Source organism: Chiloscyllium plagiosum, unplaced genomic scaffold (assembly GCF_037043375.1).
Source record: "Chiloscyllium plagiosum isolate Xiang-an unplaced genomic scaffold, Cpla_swu_hap1 HiC_scaffold_28, whole genome shotgun sequence".
Classification (NCBI taxonomy): domain Eukaryota; kingdom Metazoa; phylum Chordata; class Chondrichthyes; order Orectolobiformes; family Hemiscylliidae; genus Chiloscyllium; species Chiloscyllium plagiosum.
This window is the reverse complement of record NW_028270166.1, coordinates 6,276,790-6,299,551: the sequence shown is the minus strand read 5'-3', so window position 1 is coordinate 6,299,551 and position 22,762 is coordinate 6,276,790. Positions and strand designations below refer to the sequence as shown.

Genomic DNA, 22,762 nt, shown 5'->3' with positions numbered 1-22,762 from the left:
TTGCTGGTCATGTTGACAACGCACTAATGTTTGGTTCAGAGTTAATGCTTCCAGTTCTTCCCAGCACTGCAGTGAAACACCTTCTGTTTCTATTTTTAATCATAGTAAATCTCCTGTTACAACACTTCATCCTTCAGTATTGACCGAGAGAGGCAGGTGTCGTGCAGAAATTATTGGTATTGGAACAGGAGGCCTTTCAGCCCCTTTGTCATGGAACGATCTGTATTTTAATCCCATCTGTGAATCACAGAAGACCAAGAGACATTTTTGCCTATCTTGTCTGCACCACCTCTTTGAATGAGTGCAAATTATAGTCTTCTCTTGAAATTTTTCACATTTTTTCCTTTTCAAGTAACAACCGACTTCCCTTTTGAATATCTCCATTGAACCTGTCTCCATCTCACTCTTGGCTGTGCACTCTGGATCTGAACCAGTTGCGGTCTGAAAATTTTTTGTTGTATAACAGTTGCCCTTAATTCTCTTATTAAATTGTGAAATTATGCCTAACCTAAACAACCATTTTGGAGAGTCCCAGGATTTCTATATCCCTTTGTATGAGGAAGTGCTTCTTAACATCAACCCCAAGTGAACTGGCTCGAATTTTGTTTTTCCCTCCCTTGTACTACACTCGCCACCTTCCTTCCCCCCCCCACCCCGCCCAATCTCTCTCAACCATATCAACTCCTTTAACCATCTTAAACACCTCAACTAGATCCCCCCTTAATTTTGCATTGTTAGGATAACACAACCTAATCTATAATATTGTCCTCATACTTTAACCCTTTAGCTTTTATACCATTCTGGTCAATCTGTTCTGGACCTCTACAAGACTAACTAATTCTTGCTGAGATGTGGCATCAAGAAAACCTTCCTCCCCCCATCTTCTAATGGAAGATGCCTTCAGGAAAATAATTTCACCAGTAAAGTGAAAATGGGAAACCTCTGCCCCAGTTTGCAGGTGGCACTAGAGTGGCCCCCTTGCTAGAAGATTGTAATTACCATGTGGTATGTTTACATAAACATTTCCATTTTAAATGTGGATATAGGGATTTATAAAAGAAAAAGAATTGCGTGCACACACTTTTAATACATCAAAAACATCTGGGCTTGACTGACAAGATAAAACAATACATTTATGGAAATATACAATAGGTTTATGACCTCAGAGTAATGTTCATGTCAATGCTTTCAGAGTGATGCATTTTAGGGTTACATAACATTGCTGATGTGTACAGTGGGACTATACAGTCAACCTCTGACTCACTGCAGCAGAACAGGAGGGACAACCTCACTCAAGGCAGACATTGCTTCCAACTGCAAGACAATAATTTTGATTGAATTTCAAATCCAGGGTCCAATAGCCTAACAGAAGCGCAGGGATTTGCCAGATCCGCTGACATGCTTTCATGATTTGCACAGGACATGACTAACACAGAGTCACAACCAAATCTCAACTATCTAGCTGTGATCTCTATTACACATAAGGATTTCCTCAGTTGTTAGAGCCTTAGGTGCATGGGGAGGTGTTTGCTTGTGCACATGCACTGAATAAAATGTGTAAAATATTGTTTTAAAAGGTGATGATAGGAAACTCTAGTTGTTGGGTTGTAAAGAAGTGTTGGATAAGCTCTTTTTCAGCGTCAATTCTATCATCAAACAAGGATGGGGAGAATCTCCTCTCCATTGCTAATAAAGATCTCATTGTGGGAATATTGAAACAATGGTGTCATTCCTACTGATCAGACAAATGTCCTTTTGGATATTTTGTCATCAACTCAGAAGAAATCACTGCATCTAAAATTAATTGTTTGGTAATGTATGCTTCATTTCATTTACAGACCCTGTGAGCGCTATGGCACTGTAAAACAGGTTTTTTTTTTAAAAAGATGAAACAGACAAAAAGGAAAATACACAGCCTATATTGTGTCATGAGGTGGTGATTAAATTATTAACTGATGGGATGGGATGGGGCATGTTTAATTTCAGATTCACAACCTGCTTCAAGGTACAAAATCTATCAAGTTTGGTGTTAAACACTTTACTCATAACGTGCCACAAGAGGATATTAATGTGACAGAACAATATTCAAACCGCTTGTCTAGAAACACTTTCCATTCTGCTGATACTTTGGCAAGAAAAATAACTCTGGGTAACATAATGGAATTTCCAGAAGCCGATTACCTGTCAAAGTGCAAGAAAGTTCAGAGATGGCCTTCCTTGGTGGAAGGATCCTTGTGAGTTTGGTAGTGATCATCAATCAACAGCCTGCTCCCTGTACCAATGTGCATTGTGGGAAGTCCCGTTTACCGAAGTGGAGTGAGAGTGGTGGCATCTCGTAGATCCTCAACTCACCGCAGCTGAAACAGACACCTCAGAGGTTCTCTGGTCGCTTGTACAACCTCTCAGATGATCACAAAGGGGTTAAATATTAGAACAATCCAGAAATGTGCAACCAAACATGACGTGTGCTTTCGAGGTCCATCTCCTAGTCTTGTCCCAAGATGGCAGTTAATGGGAAATCCCAGCTTTCTTCCCTGTCCAGAGCTCCTGAAGCTCTACTTTGCAGCCAAGATCCCGCAGGGCAGCTTTTGCTAAGTCCTCACAGTCTTGGTGTGTAGTCTTTGCCTGCAGGATGAGCACCTCTGCTCCCATCTCCAGGATCAGCTGGGAGAAGTCAGAATTGCGGGCCACCAGGTTACGGAGTAACATGCAGGCCTGCTTCTGTAATGAGAACAGTGTTAGCTGCATATCCATTTCAAAATCAATCCATTCAAAGGTGTCATAACATCTCTGGGGCAGGTCGGAATTGGACCTGGACCTGCTGACTCAAGGGCAGGGTCACTATCACTGCACCACAAAAACCTCGGAGTCTTAGCTTTTTTAAAAATTAAGCTATTCAGAGATATTAGGACACACCCCTGAGCAGAGGGGACTTGAACCGAGGCTTAGAGAAAGTGAGGACTGCAGATGTTGGAGATCAGAGTCGGGAGTGTATTGCTGGGAAAGCACAGTAGGTCAGGCAGCATCTGAGGAGCAGGAGATTTGATGTTACGGGCATAAGCCCTTCATCAGGAAATGAGGCTTGTGGGCCAGGGGCTGAGAGATAAATGGGAAGGGTGTGGGAAGGTAGCTGAGAAAGCGATAGATGGATGAAGGGAAGGGAGAAGGAGATGGGGATGGGGGCGGGGGGGGGCAGGGAGTGATGGACAGATCAGGAGGGCAGTGCCGTGTTGGAGGCTTGGGGAGGGGAAACGAGGAAGCTGAACACTTCAACTCCACCACCAAGCCATTACCACCCGATACCTGGAGGAACAAAGCCTCATATTCCGCCTTGTAACCCTGCAACCACACAGGATTAATGTGGATTTCGACAGCTTCCTCATTTCCACTCCTCCAACATTATCTCAGTCCCAAGCCTCCAACTCGGCACTGCCCTCCTGACCTGGCCATCACTCCCCCCTTTGACCTACCACCTTCTCCCTTACCTTCATCCACTTAACACTTTCTTAGCTACCTTCCCCCAAACCCACGCCCCTCCAATTTATCTCTCAGCCCCTGGCCACAAGTCTTATTCCTGATTGAGGGCTAATGCCTGAAATGTTGATTCTCCTGCTCCTTGGATGCTGCCTGACCTGTGCTTTCCCAGCAACACACTCATGAACCCAAGCTTCCTGGCTTAGAGGTAGGAATACTACCACAAGAGCTCAAGTGTTAGCTATGTATTTTTTTTAGTGCATGAATTGAGATTTTTCTAGTCAAGATGTTCAAAGATATTGCGACACATCTCTGGGACAGGTGGGACTTGACCTCATGCCTTCTGGCTCAGAGTAGGGTCACTACCAATGCACCACAACAACCAAAGTGCTAGCTGTATTTATTTAAAATTTTAACCTATTTTTCTAATCAACTTGTTCAGAGTTGCTATTACACCTTCTGGAAGTGGTAGGACTTGAACGTGGCCCTCTTGGTCCACAGGTAGAGTCAGTACCACTATACTAGTTGAAGTGGTGGCTGTATATTAGTAGAGTGTTTAATACTATTCAGGTCGTAGGTATTTACTGCGGATTCACTCATTCTTCCACATCTAGGAGCAGAAACTCAATATTACACTTTTAAGGTTCAGTTATTGTTTCCTTTTAAAGTTTTGATTTGTTTCTGGATTAGTGGTGCCTCTCACAACAACACATGAAATAAGAGGAGTTGATGGTATGGCTCACCAACCTTGTTCCACCATTCAATACAACCAAGGACTTCACATCATTCCCCATATTGTTCAATTCCCTGAAAGACCACAATTCTGTGCATCTCAGCCTTAAGGTAAACATAGGAAGGATGTTCCCGATAACTGGGCAGTCCAGAAACAGGGGGTATTGTCCAAGGATGAATAAAAGGCCATTTAGAACTGAGGTGAGAAGAAACTTCATCCGAAAAGTGGTGAGCCGGTGGAATTCTGTCACAAAGTGGTTGAGACCAAAACACTGAATGTTTCCAAGGAAGAGTTAGATATTTGTTAGGACTAGAGGATCAAAGGGTAATGAGTTGGATGATCGAGTATCATTATATTGGCAGAGCAGGCTTGAAGGGCTGAATGGCTTACACCTGCTCCTATTTTCTATGACAGTCTTAAATTATTTCAGCAATGAAAAATCCACAACACTCTCGGTAGAGAATTCCATAGAGACACAATCCTTTGAGTAAGGTCATTTCTCCTCGTATCATTCCTATATAATCAGCCCCTTACCTCAACATTGTGCCTCCATGTTTTAGATCTCCCCCGAAATAGAGCAGATCCTGAGAGATTCTTTGCACTATCAAGCCCCTTCAGAATCTTGTATATCTCAATGAGATTACCTCCCATTCCTTTACAATAAGTCCAATTTGATAGTGTCTGGTTAATGACATTAGGATTTGTTAAATCTTTATTCAAGACTAAGAGAAACAGGTGACAGCTATTAATTGTCTGAGCACATAAATAGGGAGCAGCTGTCACATGGTTCAGGGTAAGACTGAGAAAGTTAATAAAATCACTTCACAAAAGATGTGCATGTTTTGTTTCAATCTCACCAACTAATTTGGAATCTGCAGACACAATTTACTCAGTTTTATTTTCAAATGGGACAGTTGGGTTCACAAAAGAGATATAAATAGGAGCAAACTGAAGCTATATTTGTTGGGTTTTAGATTTGCATACTTGTAATACATCATACTGTGAGTAAAAGCTCCTAAGTGTGGAAGTAGTATTTAGCTCTTTGACAATGAACTGGTAGTATGCTCTTTAATACATGCCTACACCCCCATCCTCGTACATTCATTTCCTCTCCCTTACATCTTCCTTATTGTCCTGCCACTTTCACAAATCCCCATCGCCTTCTTCAACTATCCCACGTTTCCACACTCTCCACTTCCTTATTAACTCCCTCATTAATTTTCTCAAATCCCATCCCCACTTACTTTTAATCCATCCATCTCACCTGTACGTTCACCTCAGCTGGATGTGCCTTCATTGCCTGCAGGGCAATCAGTGCTCCGCCACCCTCCATGATCACACGACAGTTTTCCGGTTTCCGTAAGGCAAACATCCCCAAAGCAGCACATCCCTGTTCACAGATCTGAACCAACAGATAACAGAGTCAGTGGTGAAATCCCAGTGTCAGCCTATCAGCTCCTGGGACAATTATGGAACATTGTAGGAACAAGTAAAACTGGTTTTACTATGACTTTGACAAAAATCCTCACTATTCATTTTGGACTTCTAAAAGAACTATAAGAATAAGCTGGAAACTATGGATTAATTACTGGTTTGATTCCTGCCTCGGGCGACCATCTGTGTGGAGTTTGCATATTCTCCCAGTGTCTGCGTGGGTCTCCATGCTAAATTGCCCATAGTAATAGGTGCACTAGTCAGGGGTAAATATAGGGTAGAGGAATGGGTCTGGTTGGGTTACTCTTTGGAGGGTCAGTGCAGACTTGTTGGGCTGAAGGGCTCGTTTTCATAATGTAGGGAATCAAAATCTGTGTACTGCAGAAAGAGAGGCCATTTGGCCCATCAAGTCTGAACCAACTTTCCAAAGAGTCTCCCACCCAGCCCCAGCGTCCCCACTCTATCTCCAAGACCCCACATTTACCATGGCTAATCCACCTGACCTGTACATCTTTGGACTGCAGGAAATCCATGTAGACATGGGGTGGGGGGGGGGGGGTTTCCAAACATCTCACAGTCAGTCAGTCACCCAAGGCTGGAATTGAACCTGGTCACTGGAGCTGCATTAATGCTAAGCCACCTTGCCACCCACAGTGTTAACATAAAACATTAACTTTGTTCTTCACAGATCTACTTGGCACTTCCTGTTGTTATTCCACTTCCACTGACTCTTGTAGGTTTCAAAGCTGTGTACCTGTGGTGTTCCCAAGTGTCGGTTCATGGCTAACACAATCAGGTCTGTTCCACCAGCATTGATGATTGCGTCCTTTACTTCATCATTACCTGCGATCGCTCGGAAGGCACCCAGTACCTGCTTCACCACTTCCTGTAATTTAACAGGACAAGAAAAAAATTAGGCGTTAAGTACTTCCTCAACATTGGTATATCGACAGTTTTTTTAAAAAAATGTCTTTCATGGGAGTGGGCATCATTGGCTAGACCAGCATTTACTGCTGATTCTTAAGTACCCTTGAAATGAATGGCCTGCTTGGCCATTTTTGAAGGCAGTCAACCACGTTACTGTGGAAATGGAACAACATGTTAGATTAGATTCCCCACAGTATGGAAACAAGTCCACGCCAACCCTCCGAAGAGTAACCCTCCCAGACCTATTCCCCTACCCTATAGTTTGCCCCTGACTAATGCACCTAATACAACAGGCAATTTAGCATGGCCAATTCATCTGACCTGCACATCTTTGGATTGTGGGAGGAAACCGGAGCACCCGGTGGAAACCAACACAGACACGGGGAGAATGTGCAAACTCCACACAGTCGCCCAAGGCAGGAATCGAACCCATGTGAGGCAGCAGTGCCAACCACTGAGCTACCTTGCCACCCTCAGACCTGTAAGTCAGATCAGGTAAGGGTGGCAAATTTCCTACTTTTCTAATCAACCTGTTCAGAGATGTTAATACACATCTTTGGTGCAGGTGGGACTTGAACGCAGGTCTCTGGATTTAGGGGTATGGACACTACCACTGCACCACAAGGCTATTAATGAACAGATGGGTTTTTACAACAAACAATGATTACGTTGTCACCACATTACCAGGATTTTTTTTTAAACTTTCCAGATATTGTAATATTGAATTCAATTTCACTATCTGATTCAAATCCAGGAGCCCAGTGATAATAAGAATCTGAATTATTAGTCCAGTAATATTAACACCACAGCATGGCATCTCCTGTATACAGTGGTGTAAGTGAAGTTACGGGGCTGTATTGGTCAGTCATAATCATAGGGTATCTTTTCAGGAGTGGAAAGTACATTGCCACTTGCAGTGAGAGACCATGTGATCAAGTTGCAACCACAATTAATGTGCACAATAATTGGTATGCACCAATTCAGATAATTATCCATGGTGTCACTGACTCCTATCCCGGAACTCAGTCAGCCTCTTGACTCTGAACATGGAGCCAGATCTTGCCCCACAAAAAGACTATCATACCAACTGCATTCAGTTAGCCCACCGCTAACAGCTCATCCAACACATCTTAGAAGCGTTCATCTTCAAAATCTTTTATAATAATCTTCAGCCTAGCATTCATGCATTCATTATTGTTAGATGATCCAGGGTTTAGATAGTTCAAAAGGAGTAGGTGAGGAGGTGAAAGAGGTGAGGGAGTAGCATTGCTAATCAAGGATAGTATCACAGCTGCAGAAAGGGAGTTTGCCGAGGAGGGGAAGGTTGTCGAGGAGGGTTTGTCTAGAGTCAGTACGGGTAGAAGTCAGAAACAGGAAAGGAAAAGTCACTTTTTTGGGAGTATTCTACAGGCCCCCCCCAATAGCAACAACGATACGGAGGAGCAGATTGGGAGGCAGATTTTGGAAAGGTGCAGAAGTAATAAGGTTGTTGTCCTGGGTGACTTTAATTATTGATTGGAACTGCCTTAGTTCCAATAGTTTGGATGGAACTGTTTTTGTCAAGGGTCTCCAGGAAGGATTCCTGAATCAATATATGGATAGGCCGAATAGAAGGGAGGCCATATTGGATTTGGTGCTTGACAACGAACCAGGGCAGGTGTCAGATCTCTCGGTGGGAGGGCATTTCAGTGATAGTGATCACAACCTTTACTACAGTCCTGGAGAGGGATAGGAGCAGACAGTATGGGAAAGTATTTAATTGGGGAAGGGGGAATTACAATGCTATTAGGCAGGAACTGGGGTGCCTAAATTTGAACAGATGTTCTCAGGGAAATGCACATCACAGATGTGGTTGTTTAGGAAGCACTTGCTGATAGTGTTGTCCCTTCTGAGGGATGGTAGGGTGAAGGAACCTTGGGTGACAAGGGATGTGGAACATCTAGTCAAGAGGAAGAAGGAAGCTTACTTAAGGTTGAGGAAGCAAGTATCAGACAGGGCTTTAGAGGGTTACAAGGTAGCCAGGAAGGAACTGAAGAATGGACTTAGGGAGCCAGAAGGGGGCATTAAGAAGCTTTAGCAGGTAGGATTAAGGAAAACCCAAAGGTATTCTACACTTACATGAGGAACAAAAGGATGGCTAGAGTGAGGATAGGGCCGATTAGGGACAGTGAAGGGAACTTGTGCCTGGAGTCAGAGGTAGGTTGTGGGAGATCCTTAATGAATACATTGCTTCAGTATTCACAATTGACAGGGACCTTGACATTTCTGTGGACAGCGTGAAACAAGCTGATGCTCAAACAGGTTGATGTTAGGAAGATGTGCTGAAATTTTTGAAAAATATACGGTTAGATAAGTCCCCGGGCCAGATGGGATTTATCCTAGGATTTTCTGGGAAGCCAAGGAAGAGATTGCAGAGCCTTTTGCTTTGATCTTCATGTTACAAAATGATATAGATAAGCTGCAGAGTTGGGCTGAGAGGTGGCAAATGGAGTTTAATGGAAAGTATGAGGTGAATCGCTTTTGGAAGGAGTAATAAGAATGCAGAATACTGGGCTAATGGTAAGATTCTTGGAAGTGTAGATGAGCAGAAAGATCTAGGTGTCTATGCACACAGATCTCTGAAAGTTGCCACCCAGGTTCATAATGTTGTTAAGGCAGCATACGGTGTGTCATGAGGTCATGCTGCAGCTGTACTAAACTCTGGTACGGCCACATTTGGAATATTGCGTACAGTTCTGATCACTGCATTATAGGAAGGATGTGAAAGCTTTGGAAAGGGTTCAGAGGAGATTTACTAGGATGTTGCCTGATATGGAGGGAAGGTCTTACGAGGAAAGGCTAAGGAACTTGAGACTGTTTTTGTTAGAGAGGAAGAGGTTGGGAGGTGCCTTAATTAAGTCATATAAGATAAATCAGAGGGTTAGATAGGGTGGACAGTGAGAGACCTTTTCCTCGGATGACAATGGCTAGCACAGGGGACACAATTTTAAATTGAGGGGTGATAGATATAGGACAGAAGTTAGAGGTAGTTTCTCTAGTCAGAGCAGTAGTAGGGACGAGAATGGAATAGTGTCGGTGAGACAGGCTTCAGATTGATTTCACAGGTCGACGTAACATCAAGGGCCGAAGGGCCTGTACTGCGCTGTAATGTTGTACATACAAATCAACCTTTCAGTAACTCTGGCCATGGAGGTACATTCAAGGTACGCAGTGGGTGAAATTATAATTGTAAATACAAGGTTTTCAGTTAAGTAGAAAAGTCAGCTCTTTGCATAAACTAACACAATTTTACGGGTAATGTACAATGGTTAAGGGCTTCCTACTCCTACATAAGATGTCAAGACACTTAATTAACACAAAGGAAAGTAGAGTGAAGTTATAAGTAGCAAAGCTAAAGAAAATATCTTTTAAAAGGAATTACTTAATATTTACGTCATAGAAACTGTTAATCCTCAACACAATGTTTTTGTGCCTTAATTGATATCCAACAAAGTATCCTTATATTGCTTTCACTAGGTATAGGGATGCTAGATGACTAAAGAAATTGAGGGTTTGGTTAAGAAAAAGAAGGAAGCATATGTAAGGTATAGACAAGATAGATCGAGTGAATCCTTAGAAGAGTATAAAGGAAGTAGGAGTATACTTAAGAGGGAAAGCAGGAGGGCAAAAAGGGGACATGAGATAGTGTTGGCAAATAGAATTAAGGAGAATCCAAAGGGTTTTTACAAATATATTAAGGACAAAAGGGTCACTAGGGAGAGAATAGAGCCCCTCAAAGATCAGCAAGGCGGCCTTTGTGTGGAGCCACAGAAAATGAGGGAGATACTAAATGAATATTTTGCATCAGTATTTACTGTGGAAAAGGATATGGAAGATATGAACTGTAGGGAAATAGATGGTGACATCTTGCAAAATGTCCAGATTACAGAGGAGGAAGTGCTGGATGACTTGAAATGGTTAAAGGTGGATAAATTCCCAGGACCTGATCAGGTGTACCCAAGAACTCTGTGTAAAGCTAGAGAAGTGATTGCTGGGGCTCTTGCTGAGATATTTGTGTCACCGATAGTCATAGGTGAGGTGCCGGAAGACTGGAGGTTGGCAAACGTGGTGCCACTATTTAAGAAGGGTGGTGAAGACAAGCCAGGGAACTATAGACCAGTGAGCCTGACCTCAGTGGTGGGCAAGTTGTTGGAGGGAATCCTGAGGGACAGGGTGTACATGTATTTGGAAAGGCAAGGACTGATTAGGGATAGTCAACATGGCTTTGTGTGTGGGAAATCATGTCTCACAAACTTGATTGAGTTTTCTGAAGAAGTAACAAAGAAGATTGATGAGGGCAGAGCAGAAGATGTGATCTATATGGACTTCAGTAAGGCGTTTGACAAGGTTCCCCACGGGAGACTGATTAGCAAGGTTAGATCTCATGGAATACAGGGAGAACTAGCCATTTGGATACAGAACTGGCTCAAAGGTAGAAGACAGAGGGTGGTGGAGGAGGGTTCTTTTTCAGACTGGAGGCCTGTGACCAGTGCAGTGCCACAAGGATCGGAGCTGGGTCCTGTGTCATTTACGTAAATGATTTGGATGCAAGCATAAGAGGTACAGTTAGTAAGTTTGCAGATGACACCAAAATTGGAGGTGTAGTGGACAGCGAAGAGGATCTGGACCAGATGGGCCAATGGGCTGAGAAGTGGCAGTTGGAGTTTAATTCAGATAAATGCAAGGTGCTGCATTTTGGGAAAGTAAATCTTAGCAGGACTTATACACTTAATGGTAAGGTCCTAGGGAGTGTTGCTGAACAAAGAGACCTTGGAGTGCAGGTTCATAGCTTCTTGAAAGTGGAGTCACAGGTAGATAGGATAGTGAAGACGTTTGGTATGCTTTCCTTTATGGTCAGAGTATTGAGTACATGAGTTGGGAGGTGATGTTGCGGCTGTACAGGACATTGGTTAGGCCACTGTTGGAATATTGCGTGCAATTCTGGTCTCCTTCCTGTCCGAAAGATGTTGTCAAACTTGAAAGGGTTCAGAAAAGATTTACAAGGATGTTGCCAGGGTTGGAGGATTTGAGCTATAGGGAGAGGCTGAACAGGCTGGGGCTGTTTTTCCTGGAGCGTTGGAGGCTGAGGGATGACCTTATAGAGGTTTCCAAAATTATGAGGGGCATGGATAGGGTAAATAGACAAAATCTTTTCCCTGTGATCAGGGAGTCCAGAACTAGAGGGCATAGGTTTAGGATGAGAGGGGAAAGATATAAAAGAGACCTAAGGGGCAACTTTTTCATGCAGAGGGTGGTACGTGTATGGAATGAACTGCCAGAGGACGTGGTGGAGGCTGGTACAATTGCAACATTTAACAGGCATTTGGATGGGTATATGAATAGGAAGGGTTTGGAGGGATATGGGCCAGCTGCTGGCAAGTGGGACAAGATTGGGTTGGCGTGGACAGGTTGGACTGAAGAGTCTGTTTCCATGCTGTACATCTCTATGACTCTAAGTATGATCAAACTCTTCTCCTCAACTACCCCATGTGGTAGGGAGTTCCACTTTCTCACCACTCTCCAGGGGAAAGAAATTTCTCCTAAATTCTCTGTTGGATATATAAGTGATTATCTTATATCTTTGGCCCTTGATGTTGGTTTTTCCTACAACTAAAGACATCTTCTCCACACTTACCCTAATGAATTTCTTTAGAATTCTAATGATTTACATCAGATCACCTCTCAACCTTTTTTCTAGAGAAAATGAAAGGATCTGTTTTGCACCTGATGTTCAATGCAGTCTGCCAACAAGGCTACCATGAAGGTGAGACCTCCTAGATCCACGATGTCTTGGCAGAACTCATTCCTGACAGCAAGACGAGACAGTGTGGAGCACAGTTCACTCAGTACTGATGGGTTGTCTGTGAAAGCTGAATGAGAAAGGAAAGAATTTACATTTAAACAGAGCTTTTCAAGAAGATGACGGTTGTACAGAATGTTGGTGAGGCCTCATCCAGAGTACTGTGTGCAGTTCTGGTCACCCCTCTATAGGAAGGATATTGCCAGGAATGCAGAGTTTGATTAATAAAAATACACTGGATAGGCTGGGACTTTTTTCACTGGAGTGTATGAGATTGAGGGGTGACCTAAGAAGTTTATAAAATCATGAAGGGGCATAGATAGGATGAATAGCAACGGTCTTTTCCCTGGTGTGGGGTGAATGAGTTCAAAACTAGAGGGGGCTTTATTTTGGAAGGTGAGACACAAAAGTTTTAAAAAGGATTGAGGGGCAACTTTTTTTTTACCCAGAGAATGGTTTATGTGTGGAGCGTACAGCCAGAGGAAGTGGTGGATGCATATACAGCTATAACATTTGGATAAGTACACAAATAGGAAATGTTTGGAGGGATATGGGCCAATTACAGGCAGACTGGGCTAGTTTACTTTGGTCAGCATGTACTAGTAGGATAGAAGGGTCTGTTTCCATGCTGTATGACTCTATGGTACTTTACAGTCAATGAAGCACTATCGAAGTTGTAGTCACTGTTGCAATGTGGCAACCAAATTGTACACAGTAATTAGATAAATGGCTAGGCAGTCTGTTTTAATATGTTAGTTGAGGAATAAATATTAAGCAGGTCAATAGTGAGAACTCATTTTCTCTTCTCCAATATGGTGACTGTGAAATGTTTTATCGTCACTTGAGAGGGTAGACAACCTCATTTTTAAAATTCATTCATGAGGACATCGCTAGTGAGACCACCGTTTACTGCCAATCCCTAATTGCCCAGAGGGCAGTCAAGAGTTAACCATATTGCTAAGGGTCTGAAGTCACATGTAGGCCCTACCAGATAAGAATGGCAGATTCCTTCTCTAAAGGACATAGAGAGCCAGATGGGTTGTTCTGACAATTGACAATAGATTGATGATCTTAATTAGACTCTTAATTCCAGATTTTTGTTGAATTCAATTTCCATCATCTTCTGTGGCAGGATTCAAACCTGGGTATCCAGAACATTTCCTGAGTCACTTGTGACAATACTATGGCTCTAACAGTTGTATTTTGTCCTGTTTGTTTAATGAAGAAAGGTTGGGACAGAGGTGCTGAGCAGTCTGCTTCAAAGTCAATAAAGTAAGCAGCTTTTGAGGCCTAGTAGTTTTGGTTTTATAAGGTTGGAATAGAAGGAGTCTGAATAGATGGAGTTAAGCTCCCACAGAACCAGGTTTTTTTTTTAGTTTTAGCCTTGAGCAGCAGTTGCAGGGATCTTGAAACTGGGATGTGGAAGCTCTTATTCCTCTCTCTGTTATAGCTAAAAGCTGGGGTTCTCTTCCTGATGTGAGAATTGCAAGTCAGAAAATCTATTCTACTGAATTTGCCTTTGCCAAGGTTGAGTTTATGGGACGTTACTTTATTGGAACAGTTCATTAGTCGCAGTTAATATGTGTATTATTTTGCTTTTTGTTAGGAAGGCAATTTTGCTCAATCCAGAGCAAAACGTGGATACAGATTCAATTCCCCAACCTTAATAAAGGCAACCTCTCCAATCTCCATAAAATGACAATATTCTTGCTGGTTCTGTGATTGTAATGTTAAAATCATATAGAAATTACAGGTGGGAAACAGGCCCTTCAGCCCAACTGGTCCATTTATGTTCCATTTGAGTCTTTTTTTTGTGCTACTTTACATAACCCTTACAGCACACTCTTGATTTCCTTTCTTCCTTCTGTGTTTATCAAGCTTTTTCTGAAATGCATTTAAGTTATTCCCTGCCACACTCTAATCTGTAGCAACTCTTTTGGGGTAGAAGTGACCTGTACAAGAAGGACGGATTGCACCTAAATTGGAAGGGGACTAATATACTGGCAGGGAAATTTGCTAGAACTGCTTGGGAGGATTTAAACTAGTAAGGTGAGGGGTGGGGACCCAGGGAGATAGTGAGGAAAGAGATCAATCTGAGACGGGTACAGCTGAGAACAGAAGTGAGTCAAACAGTCAGGGCAGGCAGGAACAAGGTAGGATTAATAAATTAAACTGAATTTATTTCAATGCAAGGGGCCTAACAGGGAAGGCAGATGAACTCAGGGCATGGTTAGGAACATGGGACTGGGATATCATAGCAATTACAGAAACATGGCTCAGGGATAGACAGGACTGGCAGCTTAATGTTCCAGGATACAAATGCTACAGGAAGGATAGAAAGGGAGGCAAGAGAGGAGGGGGAGTGGCATTTTTGATAAGGGATAGCGCATTACAGCTGCGCTGAGGGAGGATATTCCTGGAAATACATCCAGGGAAGTTATTAGGGTGGAACTGAGAAATAAGAAAGGGATGATAACCTTATTGGGATTGTATTATATAGACCCCCCAATAGTCAGAGGGAAATTGAGAAACAAACTTGTAAGGAGATCTCAGCTATCTGTAAGAATAATAGGGTAGTTATGGTTGGGGATTTTAACTTTCCAAACATCGACTGGCACTGCCATAGTGTTAAAAGTTTAGATGGAGAGGTATTTCTTAAGTGTGTACCAGACAATTTTCTGATTCAGAATGTGGATGTACCTACTAGAGAAGGTGCAAAACTTGACCTACTCTTGGGAAATAAGGCAGGGCAGGTGGCTGAGGTGTCAGTGGGGGAGCACTTTGGGGCCAGCGACCATAATTCTATTCGTTTTAAAATAGTGATGGAAAAGGGTAAACCAGATCAAAAGTTGAAGTTCTAAATTGGAGAAAGGCCAATTTTGACGGTATTAGGCAAGAACTTTCAAAAGCTGATTGGAGGCAGATGTTCGCAGGTAAAGGGACGGCTGGAAAATGGGAAGCCTTCAGAAATGAGATAACAAGAATCCAGAGAAAGTATATTCCTGTCAGGGTGAAAGGGAAGGCTGGTAGGTATAGGGAATGCTGGATGACTAAAGAAATTGAGGGTTTGGTTAAGAAAAAGAAGGAAGCATATGTCAGGTATAGACAGGATAGATAGAGTGAATCCTTAGAAGAGTATAAAGGAAGTAGGAGTATACTTAAGAGGGAAAGCAGGAGGGCAAAATGGGGACATAAGATAGCGTTGGCAAGTAGAATTAAGGAGAATCCAAAGGGTTTTTACAAATATATTAAGAGCAAAAGGGTCACTAGGGGGACAATAGGGCCCCTAAAAGATCAGCAAGGCAGCCTTTATCTGGAGCCACAGAAAATGGGGGAGATACTAAATGAATATTTTCATCAGTATTTACTGTGGAAAAGGATATGGAAGATGTAGACTGTAGGGAAATAGATGGTGACATCTTGCAAAATGTCCAGATTACAGAGGAGGAAGTGCTGGATGTCTTGAAACGGTTAAAGGTGTATAAATCCCCAGGACCTGATCAGGTGTACCCAAGAACTTTGTGGGAAGCTAGAGAAGTGATTGCTGGGGCTCTTGCTGAGCTATTTGATTCATCGATAGTCACAAGTGAGGTGCCGGAAGACTGGAGGTTGGCAAACGTGATGCCACCTTTTAAGAAGGGCAGTAAAGACAAGCCAGGGAACTATAGACCGGTGAGCCTGACCTCAGTGGTGGGCAAGTTGTTGGAGGGAATCCTGAGGGACAGGATGTACATGTATTTGGAAAGGCAAAGTCTGATTACACATAGTCAACATGGCTTTGTGCGTGGGAAACCATGTCTCACAAACTTGGTTGAGTTTTTTGAAGAAGTAACAAAGAAGATTGAGGAGGGCAGAGCAGTAGATGTGATCTATATGGACTTCAGTAAGGCATTCGACAATGTTCCCCATTGGAGACTGATTAGCAAGGTTTGATCTCATGGAATACAGGGAGAACTAGCCATTTGGATATAGAACTGGCTCAAAGGTAGAAGGCAGAGGATGGTGGTAGAGGGTTCTTTTTCAGACTGGAGGCCTGAGACCAGTGGAATGCCACAAGGATCAGTGCTGGGTCCTCTTACTTTTTGTCATTTACATAAATGATTTGGATGCGAGCATAAGAGGTACAGTTAGTAAGTTTGCAGATGACACCAAAATTGGAGGTGTAGTGGACAGCGAAGAGGGTTACCTTAGATTACAACAGGATCTGGACCAGATGGGCCAATGGGCAGAGAAGTGGCAGATGGAGTTTAATTCAGATAAATGCGAGGTGCTGCATTTTGGGAAAGCAAATCTTAGCAGGACTTATACACTTAATGGTAAGGTCTTAGGGAGCGTTGCTGAACAAAGAGACCTTGGAGTGCAGTTTCATAGCTCCTTGAAAGTGGAGTTGCAGGTACTTAGGATAGTGAAGAAGGCATTTGGTATGCTTTCCTGCATTGGTCAGAGTATTGAATGCAGGAGTTGAGAGGTGATGTTGCGGCTGTACAAGACATTGGTTAGGCCATGGTTGGATTATTGCGTGCAATTCTGGTCTCCTACCTATCGGAAAGATGTTGTGAAACTTGAAAGGGTTCAGAAAAGATTTACAAGGATGTTGCCAGGGTTGGAGGATTTGAGCTACAGGGAGAGGCTGAACAGGCTGGGGCTATTTTCCATGAAGCGTCGGATTCTGAGGGGTGACCTTATAAAGGTTTACAAAATTATGAGGGGCATGGATAGGATAAATAGGCAAGGTCTCGTCCCTGGGGTTGGGGAGTCCAGAACTAGAGGGCATAGGTTTAGGGTGAGAGGGGAAAGATATAAAAGAGACCTAAGGGGCAACTTTTTCACACAGAGGGTGGTACATGTATGGAATGAGCTGCCAGAGGATGTAGTGGAGGCTGGTATAATTGCAACATTTAAGAGGCATTTGGATGGGTATATGAATAGGAAGGGTTTGGAGGGATATGGGCCGGGTGCGGCAGGTGGGACTAGATTGGGTTGGGATATCTGGTCGGCATGGATGGGTTGGACCGAAGGGTCTGTTTCCATGCTGTACATCTCTATGACATTATGACTGTATAAGTTTCCCAACCTTACCACTCTCTAGATAAAGACTTTTCTCCCAAAGTTCTGATTGGATTTAATTACAGTACCCCAATTCTGGTCTCCCCAACAACTGGAAACAACCTATCATGATCTTATCCCATAATCTCCTTCCATTATTTTAAAGACTTGTATGAGGCCACCACTCAAACTTTGCTTTCTTTGGGAAAAAAGCCCCAGTCAGTTCAACCTTTGCTGATGGTTATAATCTTTCAACTTTTGCATGTCATCAACAATATTACCACATTAGGATAGAGCTCCCCAACACAGTTCTGTCCCCTACCTTTTGCGGCTTCAATGATTATCCGAAGTCCATCGTTCTCCATAACTATCAGTTTGGCGTGATCGTGAGCACGCCCAAAGGGCACTCTGATATCGTCGTCATAGGTCATGACCCTCAGGGCTCTCCCCGCCTCTCTGATCACATCTGCCTGATTACCATGGTTCACAATAGCACCAGTCAGCAATGCCAAGACCCCAAGTTGCACCAGGTCTTGGCGGTTCTGCTCATGTTTCAGACAGCTGTGACGGATGGTGCGAATGGTCATTGCGTTCAGGGCTGCATGGTCCCGGTGCTGCCGCAAGATCTCCAGGAGGAGCTGTTGGCCCTCCTGGTCGAGGAGATCCGGTTGACCGTCCAACAGATTGCCCAAGGCCTGGATTCCCTTCAGCAGATAGGGTACATTTGACATCAGCTGTTTACAGGAAGAAAGGACTGTGGGATAGGCCGACTTTTCGGCTGCCAGATGACGGTGAGCAAAGTCGAGGCTGCATTGCTCACTGAAGTTAGTCAGGTGATCCCCCATTTCATCCACAGCCATGAGATCCAGGGCGCTACGAAGCTCATCAAGGGCCTAAAAAGACAAGTAAATCATTTGCTATGCCAATAACTTGTGTTTACATAGTGGGTGGTAAACCATCCAAAAGTGCTTTGCATGGGCAGAGATCTCAAACAGTTGTCGAGTTGTAGGGGATTACGGCAATATATAAGGCCAAGGATAGTAAAAAAAATCTTAAAACCACGATTAAGGTATTGTTCAACTGCGAGCTAAAGTTGATGTGCACATAGCGAGCACAGGGAAGACACATGAATGAGGCTCAATGAGAGCTATGTCCACCCTGTCATTTCAAAAATATTTCGCTCAATGTCTCAGCCTCTTTGGATGGCTGTTGCTGAAAATCCATGTCAAAAGTACAGGAACTTAAGCAACTTGGTGGACTGATGGGATTCAAGGTATGAATTATTTTGCTACTCCCATCTTATGTCTCCCTCCCTCTGGGGGACATGTATCAAAATATCACCAGCCAACCAAAAAAGTGACAACTTGAACTAGACTTTGCATCACTGTGGCACCGGGCGTGGGACAGTATTAAGGCAAAGGAACAGATATACTGTACAGAATTTCCTATTGTCTGCTTCCAGCAAGACAGGATTATGATTGAAAATTCATAGAAATGCAAGTTAATGCTGGATAAACATTTGACTGGCAAAATTGGTTTGTTCGTATATGGACAGCAGGCTGAGAAAGTTGTCGTCAAGTGGACAATATATGGATGAGAAATAGGAGAGGAACCTATGAGCGTGCCCAAGAAATTGATGCAGGGAGGAAAACAGAAAATATAGCAGATCACTGATTACAATGTGATAGTGTGGAAGTATAAGTAAACAAGGTCAGTGTAACAGAAAACAAGCAGTGAAAGAAAATGAAATGTGCTAAAGAACACATGGAACATCATGGAGGACAAGGAGGAATTAGGTACCCAGTCACTGTCATAAGAATGGCATTGGTGACTTGGAACACAACAGTCTTAGAGCAATGACCAGAGCAGAAATAGACCTAAAAAGACTTGTCCAGAAACTGGAGAAAGAGGGGAGTTGTCAAGGACTCAAGAAACAAAAATTAGAGATAAAGCAGTAATTAGGAAGTGCTAAAGGTGGAGCTTTTAGGTGGGGTGAAAACATCATTTTTGAAGGGGAGGTAAATAGTATCTGTGGAAATGGAGTTGCTGATAATTTCAGCAAAAGATATTGGCTGATGGTCAGATCTTTAGTTTAAAGGGGACTAAGAACATAGAAGATGCATCATCTGATGAGGTGAACAGTTTCCAAACAAGTGTAATTAAGTCTTAAAAGATAGACATCACAGAAACATGTTTACTAATTGAGAGCTTCATTTTAAGAAGAATTACAAACAGAGATTTTGAAAAACTACATCACAGCCATACAGCCTCCCACATATTGCTATCACCTGCAGAACAATGTGCTTCTGACCACTGGCTTCTGTAGTTGAATTCCGGACAGCCTTCACTATATTGATGAGATCAACACCTACAGAGAAAGTGAAACAGATCCAAATGGAAATTAAACATTTCCAGTTCTGTTAGTTGCTTTACTCAATCATGTTAGTGCAACAGGACCCAACGCTTCTTTTTAGCCATTCTTGGGACATGAGCATTTCAGGCAAGAGCATGTTGCCCATTCCTAATTGCCCTTGGCAAGGTGATGGCAAGCCACCTTCTGCTATCCACTTGGTGCAAGTACACACACAACACTTTCTGTACTAGTTTAATACAATTGAAAGTCTTACTAAGTCATCTCCAAGTTAAGGGTCAACAGCATTGTTGTACATCTCTAATCACATGCAGGTCAGAGCGACAGATTTCCTCCCTGAAGGACATTAGTGGGGATAGAAGCGTGGGTTTTTACAACAATCCAGCAGATTCATGTTTGCAAAATAAATCAGCATTTTAGATTTATTGGATTTAAGTTCTGTCAGATTTTAAGGTAGGATTTGAACATATGTCCCTGATCAAATTTGTGATTTACATTCCAGTAACAATACCATCATGCTAATCTCATCATGCATTAATGCAGTATGCCTTGTGTGAACTCTTCCCTGTGAATATTCAAAACTTCACCCACCTTGTGACTCAAACTGTTGTATCGCTTCACTCAGAGCCTCTTCTGGGTCCATTTGAAACTCAGTTATATTTTCTTGCACCACAGAATCAAAAGTCTCCTGAGTAATCCGCCTGCTCGCCATTCTTCTGTAAACTTAACTTCTCTTTCTAAGAAATAAGTTGCAGGTTAACTTGAATTACATGGACTTGGGGCTATTCTTGTCTCTCAAAGGTTACAGTGTTCAGAAAAATTAGATTTTTGATTAGTTTTCTCCAGAAAAGAGAAGCTGATGTGTGATGTGATAGAGATATTTAAAATTACACTAGGGTTAACATTGAGATGTTTCCTCTTGTGGTTGAGACTGAATATATGATAGACACTCATAAAACAAACAGGTAATTCAGGTAGAATATTCTGCCCTTTGGCAGAAGAATATGGAGCTGTTTGAAACAAATATTGTGGTATTTTAGGGAAAGCCTGATAACGAAGGATTATGCTGATATGATGAAATAAAGCAAGGAATGTTTGTGTGCTGCATGGTCACCCTGGGGGCATAATGGTTTCAAATTATTTTAACAATTAATAAATTCAGCTCAAATCTTATTTTCCTGCCTCTCCCAAGAGTATATGTGATTCAGGAGGCTGAGCCCCCCCCAATGAAAGGATAGTCCCAATTTGACAATTGCTTCTCTTCCTTCTCTATGTTTGAAGTTAGCCTGCTCCCTGACAAAGGGTAACTGAATAGAGCATCACACGTTGCCACACCAGTAAACTCGGGCTAAGAAGGGAAAGCCCTGCCTGGTGTCTGGGTAGAACAGCAGGAACATCCTTAAATACCCACCTTCTAAACCAAAACAAAAAGGATTTTAGTTTCTTATAACCAATACATTAAATTATTTAACAGATTGCTCATGCAGTTAACGATTTTAAAAATCCAATTGGTGTGCTAACAGCATCTAAACTTAAAGTATAATTATAATCATAAATATCAAGCTTACTCTTCCCTCCCGCCTACCTCAACCCTGCAGTTCCTCCGTGTCTCACACCATGATAAATCCCCCGTTACTATGGCAGCGGAGAGGATTCGTTCCTATCCACTTGGAAACAGAGACGGAAGAGTTTTACCCGCGCACATTCCAGTTAATCTTCTGTTTTATGAATTTCTTTCCTTCTACGATGAAGAGGAAGGGAGGGTTTACATTTTATTTCATTTAAACGCTTGTCAATTGTAATTGTTGGCTACACAGCAAGTAACCTGGTTTTCCTTCAAATACCCACCAACTATTCTTTTCATTTTTATTAAATAAACATAAGTTGTGCAAAAACTCCTGTAAAACAAATTTATAACTGTAGATTATAAGTATTTGCATCCTCAGAGGGAAAGAAATACAATAGAAAGACCAGTAATATTCGGAAATGAACATGCTGGAGCTCTGTTCTGAGGTATACAAGACAAGTCAGACCAGTGTGGATCAGTCACAAGTTTCACTGTTTTTTTCTATTGGGGGGTCAATCTAACATGTTTGGTGGTATTTAATTGTAGTGTCCACTTTGTTTTGCAACATGTCCTCAAATGTAGTTGTTTTTGTTTAGACACAGAACCCATTAAAGTTAAGGCCTGAAGTTTTTAGAAGCACAGGTAGGGGAAGGTTAATTGGGCAATTGAATTTTTATCACCATCCAATGATCGATTATAGTTCTGCAATTTAGTTCCCAGAACCTTTCAACTGGTTTGACTCTTGATCAGGAATATGATCTTTATGTCATGAGTGCTCTCTAAACCTCAGCCTGCTGGGGTTACATTCACAGGTACAATTTTGTTCGTCAAAAGCTGGGAAACTTGTGTGTTCAGAAACTTTTTTTTCTTTATTCATTCACAGGATGAGGGCATCACTGGCTAGGCAGCATTTATTGCCCATCCCTAATTACCCAGAGAGCGGTTCAGAGTGAACCGCATTGCTGAGAGTCTGGAGTCACATGTAGGCCATTGAGTGACACTTTTGGGTTGCAGGGACTGATTACTCTCCAATGTCTTTTAAATATGGCACCAAGATATTGGCTGCTGGAAAGTCCCAGCCAGTGGCAGAATTTCCATAGAATTTGAAGTTTTACTGTGATGGATTTTTAATGAGCTTGAAAGAATGTAATTGTGCAGGGTAATCTGACCCAACCCTGAGTATAATGAGGACAAGGACATGGATAGGAAATGTTAAGAGGGATATGGCTCAAACATTGGCAAAGGGGGACTAGTTCAGTTTAGGAAACCTGGCCTGCACGGATGTGTTGGGCCGAAAGGTCTATTTCCGGCTGTACGACTCTATGACTTGATGAGTGGAAGCCCCTCCTACCCATCACTGTACAAAAAAAA

At 42.6% G+C, this 22,762-nt stretch overlaps 2 protein-coding genes across 4 annotated transcripts in view; one reads left to right on the top strand and one right to left on the bottom strand.

The window, feature by feature from the left end:
* Positions 1-22,762, top strand: part of LOC122565116 (testis-specific serine/threonine-protein kinase 6-like) — a 47,554-nt gene that overhangs the window by 7,496 nt on the left and 17,296 nt on the right. Inside the window, exon 2 of one of the 3 annotated variants that reach the window (XR_015751802.1) lies at positions 12,306-12,439. The exons of 1 other annotated variant lie outside the window; for it this stretch is intronic. The gene's annotated coding sequence lies outside the window, so the exon portion shown is untranslated. Of the gene's footprint in view, positions 1-12,305; positions 12,440-22,762 lie in introns of those variants that run through there. One more of the 3 variants, XR_015751801.1, reaches the window with a different exon arrangement.
* armc6 (armadillo repeat containing 6) lies at positions 1,068-21,402 on the bottom strand. The gene is made up of 8 exons (XM_087975941.1): positions 21,236-21,402; positions 20,416-20,561; positions 19,742-19,821; positions 17,776-18,346; positions 12,332-12,477; positions 6,396-6,527; positions 5,472-5,609; positions 1,068-2,721 (listed from the first exon to the last, which is right to left on the bottom strand). Exons 2-8 carry the CDS (start codon positions 20,534-20,536, stop codon positions 2,509-2,511), a joined length of 1,401 nt encoding a protein of 466 aa, XP_087832067.1. The 5' UTR covers positions 20,537-20,561; positions 21,236-21,402; the 3' UTR covers positions 1,068-2,508.